Source organism: Papio anubis, chromosome 9 (genome assembly GCF_008728515.1).
Source record: "Papio anubis isolate 15944 chromosome 9, Panubis1.0, whole genome shotgun sequence".
NCBI classification, from domain to species: Eukaryota; Metazoa; Chordata; class Mammalia; order Primates; family Cercopithecidae; genus Papio; species Papio anubis.
The window spans coordinates 8,756,449-8,769,515 of NC_044984.1; the positions used below are offsets into that span (position 1 = coordinate 8,756,449).

The 13,067-nt window shown below is 44.4% G+C and overlaps 1 protein-coding gene and 1 long non-coding RNA gene across 2 annotated transcripts; one reads left to right on the top strand and one right to left on the bottom strand.

The window, feature by feature from the left end:
• Positions 1-2,470: 2,470 nt before the first annotated feature.
• GABARAPL1 (GABA type A receptor associated protein like 1) lies at positions 2,471-12,728 on the bottom strand. Its single transcript, XM_003905983.3, has 4 exons — positions 12,312-12,728; positions 7,415-7,493; positions 5,007-5,125; positions 2,471-3,800 (listed from the first exon to the last, which is right to left on the bottom strand). Exons 1-4 carry the CDS (start codon positions 12,399-12,401, stop codon positions 3,735-3,737), a joined length of 354 nt encoding a protein of 117 aa, XP_003906032.1. The 5' UTR covers positions 12,402-12,728; the 3' UTR covers positions 2,471-3,734.
• LOC103875617 lies at positions 10,482-11,421 on the top strand. The gene is made up of 2 exons (XR_634471.3): positions 10,482-10,618; positions 11,156-11,421. It is a non-coding gene; the product is annotated as an uncharacterized LOC103875617 (long non-coding RNA).
• Positions 12,729-13,067: the final 339 nt, after the last annotated feature.

Below are 13,067 nucleotides of genomic sequence, written 5' to 3' on the forward strand. Positions count from 1 at the left end.
CTGACAGGGTAAGAGCCACACTGGGGAGCACTAAACCTAGATAGCACAGACATTGTGTGTCTCTTGATGGAAGAGGTTTCAATTTTTATACTACATACAGAGTGACCATGTATTTTGTCCACTGGGGGGTCATGTAACTGTGAAATAAGGAACCACTAATAAATCAATCAGGACAATGGGCATTAAATCAAGACTCTCCTTGGCAAACTTAGATGTATACTTACCCTACATATATTTGAGATCCTTCTACCAAAGTATATCGAAGAGCTAAGGACTCACTCATCTTTGATGTTCATGTCATACTGGCCTCCCTAATCTCATTCGACACATCTTTCAAACACTATCCCCAGAGAAAAGCAAGTCAATCAGAGCAAGCCAATCTAACAATCTAATCTAACATGGAACATCGGGCCAGGTTAATGAAGGGCTTCTTAAACTACTTTTAGCTCATGACAAGCCTCACAGTGGCCTGATGGCACAAAGAAGCATTAAAAGCTTGACTAGCAGAAACCAAGACAGTGGCACTGAGAAGCACTGATCTCCAGTAAAGGGCCAAATCCGGCCAGGCGCAGTGGCTCAAGCCTGTAATCCCAGCACTTTGGGAGGCCGAGACGGGCGGATCACGAGGTCAGGAGATCGAGACCATCCTGGCTAACACGGTGAAACCTCGTCTCTACTAAAAATACAAAAATCATTAGCCGGGCGAGGTGGCGGCGCCTGTAGTCCCAGCTACTCGGGAGGCTGAGGCAGGAGAATGGCGTGAACCCGGGAGGTGGAGCTTGCAGTGAGTCGATCGCGCCACTGCACTCCAGCCTGGGCGACAGAGCGAGACTCCGTCTCAAAAAATAAAATAAAATGAAATAAAAGTGCCAGATCCAATCCAGACTGCCAAAACAGCTGGTGTGCCTTTTGCCTCTGAATTTGGCTGTTAAACTCCATTGTTCCATAAAATCAGACAGCTTGTCTAAAATGGTAGGTAATGTCCTATCCAAGGAAAAAATTTGTTCCTTAGAAAAATCCAGAAGTAGGCCTAAAATAATCAAAGCCTACCTGGCAAAGACACAGCCCCTAAATTCAAACTATCTCTTTGGTTTAGCAATGGCCTACAGTCTCTTGCTCTACAGGGACTGTTCCAGATGTGTACAGAGGGTTAGGATCTGCTATGTTTGCTTTCTTTTAAATCTTCATCCAGTCTCATTCCTAGGTAGTGGATAAGTCTGTTAGTTTCAAAATACAGTTCACATCTTAACTCAATTAGCTTCCTTTTGGTTTTATTAGGGAATAGCACCTTGATATTTTTGTCAGTAGGGAAAAGTGTCCATTTTCAACGGCTTCATCAAAATTCCGTCATCTTACATAATTTTCTACATGTGGTGCTGCTGGGCATGGATCTTTTATAACTTCCCACTTCCTTTTTGGTGACCTTGATATATTCCATAACTCTCTACAGAGGTAGACGTCACTTGGGGATATGACCGCAAGAGATTAGAGAGAGTTAGAGATGGGTTTTAAGGTTCTTCATGAAAGAAGTTTGCACTAATGTTTTCCATTGTCTCATTTAACTTGCATGCTCACAGACCACCCACATATTCATTCCTGAATGACTGAACAAGACTTTCATACGGTCAGAAGACACCAAGCTTGTTCTGATGCTGGGAGCCTTGCTTAGGTGCTATTTGCTGCTTTGGGAGATGGTGGCTTCAGACTGACCAAGTTGTAATGGAAGAGTAAGGTGTGGTTGGGACCTACAGCAAAACCTGGTGCAAAAGGCAATGACTCTCGGCACCTGAGGTCAGGAGTTCGAGACCAGCCTGGCCAACATGGCGAAACCCCATCTCTACTAAAAATACAAAAATTAGCTGGGCATGGTGGCTGGTGCCTGTAATCCCAGCTACTCGGGAGGGTGAGGCAGGAGAATCGCTTGAACCCAGAAGGCGGAGGTTGCAGTGAGCCAAGATCGTGCCACTGTACTCCGGCCTTGGTAACAAGAGCGAAACTCCACCTCAAATAAAAAGGCAATGACTCTCAAACTTCAGTGTGCAGCAGTCATATGAGCTTGTTAAAAATTAGACACCTACGCTGAGATTCTGAGTCAGCTAAATTTGGGCGATGGCCTAGACATCTGCATTTGTAATTAGCACAGCCCACCCCTTACACTCTACGTAGGCAGTCTTCCACCTTCAGCTTTCAGAAACACATAGAACAGTGACAATGCACTTATCTTTGGGGGAGAAAATCACATACATACACATACACACACACCCCTCCAACGCAGCAGGCACACTGCCCCAGCGTAACATTCACCCTTAACAGCAACTCCTGCTCACTAAAGACCTGAGTAAACATATATGGGTCTGACCATACGTGAACATTCGTCATGAACAGCTTGCCCCACTTAGTTCTTTTGTTCAGAGTCCACATATCATCTATTCTAATACACACAAAATAAAGACAACATTGCTGAACTCAGTGGATTTTTAAGGTAAGCAATTATTTTATTTCCTTGGCCTGATGGCATTGACTTCATTATACAAGAACTTGCAGCTGACAGAACTGACACAAAGATTTCCCCCAAGAGGAAGGACCCTTTTCATTAGCAGAGATGAATTGAAATGTCATGTCTGAGTGCAATTCCTGCTCCCCACTCCCACCCCACAAAACCCCAAAAGTGAAAATAAATCAATAAAATCCCCATGATTTACTAAAAGTCATCCCTCCAAACCTTTCTAACTAGCAGCTGCAGTGGATGATAACCAAGGAGGGAAGCAGCTGGCCATCACATAGCATTCCTGTGCGTGTGAGCCTGAAGGGACAGCAGCATGGGAGCAAGAATCCTGAATGAGAGGTGTATATAATTACCTTACTTCACACTTGCTCCCTCCCTACATAAGACATCTCTGTCCTGATACATGGAAAATACTAGAGGAGATGCTAAGAGTGGTTTTAGTCTACAACTGGAAATGCCTGAGACTTAAATTCCAAGGCAGGGGTGAGATAAGGGGCACCAGAGAGAAAGAACAGGTTAGACAGAGATGCTCAATGGTCTTGTCAATTCCAGTTTAATGCTATTTAATAACAAAATGATCTTCTTAATCATAACCACCTTTATGTCTAACCCCTATTTTCCAAAGGTAAGAGATCGCTGTCTAAATTTGTGGTCTACTGCCACCCCTGGGGTGGTACTGCGATGTTTGAGACTGCAACTGGGATGGGAGAAAAGAAGTGTGAGACAGGAAAGAACAGGGGCCACAATGCATCAATTACAGTGGGTCTCTTTTGGTCCCCAGGTATGGTCCACTACCACAAGTCCCCTTTCCCTACCTGTCCTGTGCAAATGTCAAAAATAGAATCGCTGCCCAAAGAGAAGGGAGCACAGGGAGTTGCTGCTGGACTACCATCATCTCTGGCCCCAACTTGTCCACCTCCGGACCCTTCTATGAAACTGCACAAAAATTAAATCTCAGGAATGCTGTGAAATTACATCATCCGTATTCCTCTACCAAAGCCAATCCAACAGCTCTGTCCTGACATGCTTTCTCCCTGGGCCGAGGAAGCAGCAAAAAATATCAATTGAGCATGTGAAAATATGATGACGGTGTGTGCGGTGTAATGTTTCTAGATGTCTTCACCTTCCGTCTCCTCGCGGTGGGAGTCACCCTCTTTCCCCAAGTCGCACGCACACCCCTCCCCTACCCCCAAGTCCAGGTGCTCCCATCTGCTGGGCTTCCAACCACTCATTTCCCATAGACACTCTCATCACTGTAGGCCACATACAGAAAATAGTCTTCCTCATGATTGTCCTAGGGGAAGAGATAAGACAACAGTTTAGAAAACATATTCATTCATTAGCTCTAAGATGCTAAGCCTCACACAACCTTGTAAAGCAGGTATGGAAGGTATCGTTCATCCCCATTTAAAAGAGGAGCAAAGAATCAGGAGAAGTGGTTGGAATTACACTTTGAGCTCTGAGTTCACAAACAAAAATCCTTCACTGAAAACATATTACACATAGGTATCAGGGATATGAAGATGACTGGGGCACAGTACTCACTCTTAAAGAGCTCAGTCCTAGCAAGGGGAACATAGATACCACAGATGGGATATATAAGGGGCAGATACTAACAGGGAATATATGCTATGCAATAAAAGTTAGATTCAGGATTATTATAAATTTATGTAATCCATTAATAGGGCATAATGAGAAGGAAGCGTCTTATGCAAAATACTGCAAAAAATAATAGTTACAATCCTAGGTTATATTTTTAGTAATAATAAAGTCCTTTACTATAGTTTCTCCAAATTCTGACACTTCCAATTAAACAAAATCACATAAAAATTATTCCTCCTCAGTTTACCTGTTAAGACAAATGAATCCATTTACAGACTTTGCCTTAATTTTATATTTCATTTGATCTGATTCATTGTGCCCAGATAATGTGGAATCTGTTTCACAGTTTTAGTTTCGTTCTAAGAAGAAGTTTCCCCTGTTTAGATCAATGTGTTTGTCTCAAGCCAAACTTCAGAGTTCACAGAGGAAGCTGACTGTAGCGGAGGCTGGCCTCAGAGTTAGAAGCTGGCTTTACTATTATGTGCTTTCTCAATCTGTTGCTAAATGGGAGTAAAATAATGAACTGGATTCTGAATGCATTACAAATTGCAGGCTACCAACAAGAAGAGCAGGAACTGCAATGGGCTGATGCTTTGGAACTTTTGCTATCAGGAGTCACTTCCTGCTGTTTCAATAAACAATCCCACATTAAACACTATAGTCAGACAAGACTGAGAAGAGATTTCAAAAGGATTAAATCTAGTAGAGTGCCTAATCCCTGAAAAACAAGTGGTATCTAATCTCTCAGAGCCTTACAGTGCCATATGTAAGAGGATCCGGATAAATAACACCTTCTGCCCCACTTCTCAGTTGTGTTATCAACATATACTAGAACAAGAGCTAGAGGATGCCAGACTGCCCTGGACGGCATCCAGTATTGTGCGGCTAGAACCATTACCTCATACAGTTGGCCCATGGTAGCACTGGTGGGAGGGATAGTGTTGTTGACAAAGAAGAATAAGGCGTCCTCAGGTCTCAGGTGGATTCTCTTCCGGATTAAGAAGTAGAACTGGCCAACTGGATGATGGAAGAAAAAGGCAGACAAGAAAGGAAGAAAACAAGGAATTAGTAGAATGGTAAGTCCTGGAAAAAAAATTCAATTGCATTTTTTCCCCTTAGAGTCAGTACCAGTTTTATATACCACCTGAGAAGAGCCAAATACTATCCTGGAGCTTTCAAAATAAAAAGGGAAACTCAGAAGCCCGTACAGTCCCTGACATGCCATAGTGGACTTTATTCCTCCTTTCCCCTCTGATTCAATCTCAGACCTCATGTTAGCATATCCACTCAAAGCCTGAGGACTACGCTGAAGGAATACCACGTGCATCCAGACCAAAACATTCCCATCATTGTCTAAACCCGACTTGAAACACTTTCCATCCCCAGACCCACCCTAAGAAAAGCTTAGCAATGAAAGGGGTCCACTGGACACTGGTCATCTTAGCACAGCCACTCAACTCAGTGTTGGGGCATTAAATAAGGTTCAGTGCTTTGCCTTTACCTGAGAATACTGAAAATTTTCTAGATGGCTGATATTCAAACCTGTTAACTCTGAAGCAAATCAACAAAATCTTTCCAGTGTCTCCTGGATGCAGTGTGTATTCCATTAAGGCTCAAGATGAAGACTGAATATATGTCTTATAATCCCAAACAAAATCTACAAAACTTATTTCAAAAAAAATTTAGCTTAAGAAGATGTAATCAGGAAACTCTAAAGCATAATCCTCTCAAGAAACCACACTGGTTTTCTTTTTGGAACAAATTGACATCACAATTAACAAAGCTGAATTTTTTTTTTTTTTTTTGAGGCGGAGCGTCACTGTGTCACCCAGGCTGGAGCGCAATGGCACAATATCGGCTCACTGCAACCTCTGCCTCCAAGGTTCAAGCAATTCTCCAGCCTCAGCCTCCTGAGTAGCTGAGATTACAGGCGCCCGTCACCACATCCAGCTAATTTCTGTATTTTTAATGAAGACAGGGTTTCACCATGTTTGCCAGTCCGGTCTCAAACTCCTGACCTCAGGTGATCTGCCCACTTCCGCCTCCCAAGGTGTTGGGATTACAGGCGTAAGCCCCATGTCCGGCCACAAAGCTAAATTTTATTTTTTTGAGACAAGGTCTCACTCTGTCACTGAGACTGGAGTGCAGTGGCACGATCTCAGCTCATAGCAACCTCTGCCTCCCAGGCTCAAGTGATTCTCCTGCCTCAGCCTCCCAAGCAGCTGGGATTAGAGGCGCCTGCCACCAGGTCTGGCTAATTTTTTTGTATTTTTAGTAGGGATGGGTTTTCACCATGTTGGCCAGGCTGGTCTTGAACTCCTGACCTCAAATGATCCACCGGCCTTGGCCTCCCAAAGGGCTGGGATTACAGGTGTGAGCCACCATACCCAGCCAAAGCTGAATTTTAAAATTGGTTTAGGCCCAGCACGGTGGCTCACGCCTGTAATCCCAGCACTTTGGGAGGCCAAGGCAGGTGGATCACCTGAGATCAGCAGTTCAAGACCAGCCTGGCCAACATGGTGAAACCCTGTCTCTACTAAAAATACAAAAAAAATCAGCCAGGCGTGGTGGCAGGTGCCTGCAATCCCAGCTACTTGGCAGGCTGAGGCAGGAGAATCACTTGAACCCAGGAGATGGGAGGGTGCAGTGAACTGAGATCACACCACTGCACTCCAGCCGGGGCTACAAGAGCGAAACTCCATCTCAAAAAAAATAATAATAATAAATTAATTAATTAAACAAAATAAAAATAAAAGGGGTTTAAATAATGGGCTTCTGATCCTTTCTTTCAATGTCTTATGCTTTGCTGTGTCAAAATCCAACAAGACATGGTGATGGGAAAGAACTACTGAGTCTTTTTTCTTTTTTTTTTGAGACAGAGTCTCACTCTGTCACCCAGGCTGGAATGCAATGGCGCGATCTCGGCTCACTGCAAGCTCCACCTCCTGGGTTCACACCGTTCTCCTGCCTCAGCCTCCCAAGTAGCTGGGACTACAAGGCACCCGCCACCAAGCCCAGTTTATTTTTTGTATTTTTTTTAGGAGACACAGATTTCCCCGTGTTAGCCGGGATGGTCTCGATCTCCTGACCTCATGATCCGCCCGCCTCAGCCTCCCAAAGTGCTGGGATTACAGGCGTGAGCCACTGTGCCCAGCCTGAGTCATTTTTTAATCAGATAACTCTGGGGCATCCCGCTTACTTCTTTCAAGTATGCACTGCCTCTCAATCTCACAATCTCATGCATATAATAAGGATCTGGAGAGCTCTGTCAGGGGAGGAAGGGTCAGGGGAGGCAAAGAGCATTACCGGTAAGGTCAGAGGGCACTAGGTACTTCCTCTTGTCCAGATCAGGCACCCTGGCTTTTGGAGCCTTCTCTACAATCACCTGGAAGGAGAGGAGGAGAGCAGGAATGAAAACTACAGAAGGCAATCTAGTATTTTTCCTTCCACACCCGAAAGTTCCCTAGTTCCTACTGGAAATGAATCTGTCCAGGACACCTGTTTCATTTCATATCCCCCCACCCCTGATAAAATTATATGAAAAAAATGGGCTTCCTTAGTGAGGTTATATGCTGCATTACTAAAATAAAAATAAACTAGAGATTGTACATGATGAAAAGTAAAAAGAACTTTGATTTTAAGTAATTGCAGGTTATCTGTAAGATCTACTATAGGACATATACCTACTGGTATTTATTTATTTATTATTTATCTTTGAGATGAAGTCTCGCTGTCGCCAAGGCTGGAGTACAGTGGCTCCATCTCAGCTCACTGCAACCTCCACCTCCTGGGTTCAAGCAATTCTCCTGCCTCAGCCTCCTGAGGAACTGGGATTACAGGTACACGCCACCACACCTGGCTAAGTATTTGTATTTTTAATAGAGATGTGGTTTCACCATGTTGGGCAGGCTGGTCTCGAACTCCTGACTTCAAGTCATCTGCCAGCCTTGGCCTCCCAAAGTGCTGGGATTACAGATGTGAGCCACCGTGCCTGGCCACCTTCTGGTATTTAATTAGAGCATCAAGAAAACTGGGTTTTCTCATACGATCCTGATCACCTATAAGTTATTATTTCTTATAAATACGATTTATTAAAGGTACCAATAATGTGGTTTGAATCTTATACTTTGTCAAAATTTCCAACAACTGTAAAGATTGTTCAAACACTATTAAATGGAAAAGAAACAGTGTTAAAACAAGTCTGACAATGACATCCTATAATACGATGTCAGTACAACAAGCCATTAATAGATATTGATTATGTTAGGACTTTAAGGGATTTTCAATGTCCACATTATATACTTCTATAATATTTCAAGTTGTATAAAGATCATGTATTTTTGTACTAGATCTATAAAAATATAAAAGTTTTTTTATACACTAAAACTTCCCAAACAGAAAATATCTATTGTAAAATCACGAGCTTTAGGCTTTAGATTGTTAGGCTTTTAAGGGATTTCTGTCTACATTATATTGAACTACATATATATAGTTCAAGTTGTATAAAAATCATGTATTTCTGTACTAGATATATACAAATTTAAAAGATTTTTTTTATACACTAAAACTTACCAAACAGAAAATATCTATTGTAAAATCATGAGCTTTATAGACTTAGTTTAGAAAATATAATCACTGCTGGGCACAATGACTCACGCCTGCAATCCCAGCACTTTGGGAGGATGAGGCAGGCGGATCACCTGAGGTCAGGAGTTCGAGACCAGCCTGACCAACATGGAGAAACCCCGTCTCTACTAAAAATACAAAATTAGCAGGGTGTGGTGCCACATGCCTGTAATCCCAGCTACTCAGGAAGGCTGAGGCAGGAGAATCGCGTGAACCTGGGAGGTGGAGGTTGCGGTGAGCCAAGATCGGGCCACTACACTCCAGCCTGGGCAACAAGAGCAAAACTTGGTTTCAAAAAAAAAAAAAAGAAAATATAGTCATTTTAGTTAGAAGATATGGGAAATGCAGAAAAAAAAGTGAAGTTGCAGAAAAAAAAACACTGTACAAGTACTTCTAGTGGTTGTGTGATCTTCAACAGGTCACGTAACCTCTCTCTCAGCTTCAGCATTCCAGTAACTTTTTTTGAGGTCCAGAGTCACATTTGTCCCCCAGGCTGGAGTGCAGTGCAACCTCCACCTCCCGGGTTCAAGCGATTCTCCTGCCTCAGCCTCGGGAGTAGCAGGGATTACAGGCGCATACTACCACGCCCGGCTAATTTTTGTATTTTTTAGTAGTGATGGGGTTTCACCATGATGCCAGGCTGGTTTCGAACTCCTGACCTCAAGTGCTCCACCTGCCTCAGCCTCCCTAAGTACAGGGATTACAGGTGTCAGCCACCGTGCCCAGCCTGAAAACGTGCTAACACATCTTTAACAAAGTCATGCTATTAATATGATGTAAATGTGAGTAATAAATAAAAGTTTACTTGAAAATGCTTCATAAATTATAAAGAATTATCTAACATAATTAACTTGGGGGGGGAGTTTGAACCTTTTAAATTAAAAGGAACAGATTAAAATTAGTTTAAAAAAACAAAAACTTATGTTCTTGTAGAAAAAATCCTGAATCAGGAAGACCAGAGGGACATGATCACATTTTAAATTTAAAAATAAAAACTGAAATAGGGTAATATAAGCCAGGAATTAAAAGGAAAAGGCAGAAAGAGGCTAGCACTGTGCCCCAAAGGAACTCTGAGACCTAGCAGTAAGAGAGAAAAACCACAAAGGAAGACAGAAAAAGAAAGTGATAAAGCAGACCGCAATACCTGGAGGGAAGGCAGGGGTTTGGAGAGGAAGAAAAGGGGGAGGGGTAATTATTAAAGGATTGGTTTCCCAGAAACAAGGTTAAATTTCCAGGAATCCCAACTCTACTCCTCACTATGGTAGACCCTGGGCTAGATGCTTTGCCTCTTTGGGTCTCAGTTTTCCTCATTTGTAAAATGTGACTAATACTCAGCAGGGCTATGAATTTTTAAAATAGACAATCTGTTTCTAGCAGTCTTTTTGATATGTTGTATCTTTGAAGATAATTTCAAGATCCCACCAACCCCTCCTCTCTGAAGGCACAAGCACACCTCTTCTTTTCAACTGTTAGCTCTGAAGAAATACTGGTGGGACTAAACTCTGGTTATGCGAGCAGTCAGGATACGCCACTGCTTGAATAACACCAATGGTCAAGCTGGAATGGGCTTTAGGAACCACTACTATAACCCACTTTTCTGTAAACAAGGCACTCTATCTAGCACAGCAAGATTAAAAGTTCTGCCCAAGGATGCAGTGAATTCCCAGAACTAGAACCAAATCAAGGAACCTGCGTCATAACTAGAAAGAAGGTCACAGACTGAGCACCTTGGGCGCAGCTCAGCACTGGTTAAAACATAACCCTAGGGAAGCGGAAATCTGAGTGACAGTCTTAATGGCTTAAAAATTATCACAGGAGTAAAACATTTAACACCAAACTATGAGCATGAAAAGAACAGAATGCACTGAAATATTCAGAATACACGTAAGTATTTATCTATTTCCAATACTTAAGAGTGTGAAGTCCATAGCACGTCATTAATTCTGGTTAATACAACTATATTAGAAACTGAGAAACAGTAAGGCACGGAGGTTAAGGTCTCCGAGAGCTCCACAGTCCGTCAGACAGGGTTAGAATTCCGGCTCAACCACGGATCAGCAATGTGAAACCTTTAGGAAGTTACCGCATTTCTTTGTGCTTTGAATACTCCGTCTGTAGAACGGGGATTATAATCGTGTAAAGGTTAAGCGAATGATTACAGACTGAGTACGTATACTGCTACTGTAAACTATTAGTAAAACGTGACTGTATTTTTTAAATATCATTGCTCGAAAGATTGGTATCACCAGAACTGGGCAAAATTTTCAGGTATTCAAGGTCCACAAACCAGCAAAGTATTTTGTAAAGGATCCTTTACCGAGTAAGGGATTAGCTCACCCCTCTATAAACTGAAAACCCTTTGGTAATTCCTGAGGAATGGAAGAGCCCTAATGACTCTTTTTTTTTTTTTTTTTTTTTAAGGAAAAGGGGTACAAGAGGTTTCTACTGCTGGGCTAAGGCCCTGCTGGCTTCTGGTAGCTATAAAACCACGAACGTTAGGTAAGGATTAGAGAAGAAAGCCAGAGTGGCTGCGAGTCAAGAAAAGACATCAGATAACAGCAATTATTTTACCATGATGTGACATGTAATCCTGATGTTCCTACCTGAAGATAAAGAGCACAGTTTTAAAAATCTCCGCTCCTCCATTTCCAAAATCCAACAGCTGCTGGTCCCTTTACCACTTAAAAGTCATACTCTGCCCTCCAATTCGGCTGCGCAGCCCACATTAGAGAAACACCAGGCAAGGGGCGGGGGAGGGGGTAATGGGGAAAACGCCCGGATGCTGAAAGATACCTAATATTTCTTCTCGGTTCCTACTCACTACCTGCGCTAGTTTTAACTACTTAAGCCGGCGTCCAAAACACAGAAAAAACGTCTCAGTCCTGCCTTATCGCGTGCAGGTGCCAGGTGATCAGAAATCAATACCGGGGGAGGCTGGCTGTCCCCACACATTTCCCGGAGCCTAGAACGATGAGGCAAGAGGGCTGTTGCGCAGAGAACGTGACCTTGTTTTCCAGGCCCCGACTGTCTTGTGCTCCCCTACCCCCCTGTAATGCAAGAAAAGAACCGAATAGCTTCTGAACCTTTTCCTCCCAAGCCCAATGATATCACAGCCAAAGTCAACTTCATTAAAGGAGAACCGGCCAAGGCAGAAATCGACCGGGTTTGCGCAAACCTCACCGCACAGCACAATGTCCCCGCGTTCTTAAAGGTAGCCAATCCACGGCCCTGATCTAACCACTCTAGCACACAGGGGCGCTATTTTGCGCACCTCAACCCACACAGGGTCTCAGTATTGCTGAAACCGTGTGGGTTGCTGAGTCACTGAAGACGGCAGCTCGGCCCCAAAAACGCCGTCAGCCCTCAAGGGGGGTTCAGGCCCCAGGTATATGTGGTTTTAAAAGCTCCGCAGTCTGGACGTCCATTGGCTCGGGCACTGAAGGGCGTTCAGGATTAACTAATTATCGGCACCTCCCTTCCCCAGAGCCGCCTGGGCGCCCCAGGGAAGCCATCTCGACTCCCAGCCCCCGCCCCCGCGGGCCCTTCCCCTCCCATCCCCCCGCTCCTCTACACTCACGGGGACCCTGTCCGGATATTTCTTCCGGATCTTTTCTCCTTCCTTTTTCCGATACTCAAAGGGATGGTCCTCCTTGTACTGGAACTTCATGATGCACCGCAGGGCTTCCGAGATTCCCCGCGCGGGGCCTGCCTCCTTCGCCGCTGGCCCTGTCCAGCTCCCTCCGCCGACGTCAAGGTGTGTTCAAATAGCTACAGAAACGTCCGCTCCCGGGGCAACAGCGCTGGGCCGAGCGTGCAGAGGGGGTTCGGTGTGGGGGGATCTCGGGTGAGCCTGCCCGGAGATAGAGGAGAGCCAGGTGGAGAAACACCGGCGGCTTTTCGCTGGAGCTGGGAGCACAAAAACAGTTGGGTGGCGCGTCGGGCTGTGACGTCACCCCGCGCGCCCCGCCCCGCCCCCCAGGCGCCAGGCGCCGAGGGCAGGGGGCGGCCGAGTGCTGTCTTAACTGCGTTTCCTTTCTGGCTAACATTTTTCAAAATCGATGTCATTGCAAACATCAAAACATTCTAGTTGTGTTTTATTTTGTGACTGTGAAAGACGGTTTTAAGACAAAAATAATTTTAAACATGTTTTATTCCCCCTCCACTGTTTTTCTTGGTTTGGCCCCAAAACAAATACAAAAGGCGAAAATCCTTTTCCTGCTGGTTGGGATCCAGCCTCAGGGGAAAAGAGGCCCAGGCCTCCTGGGATCCCTTTGGCCGATGCAGAGCTGTCCCGTGCTTGCACCGTGCCCTCTGCGCTTTCCGCTGCCCCTCC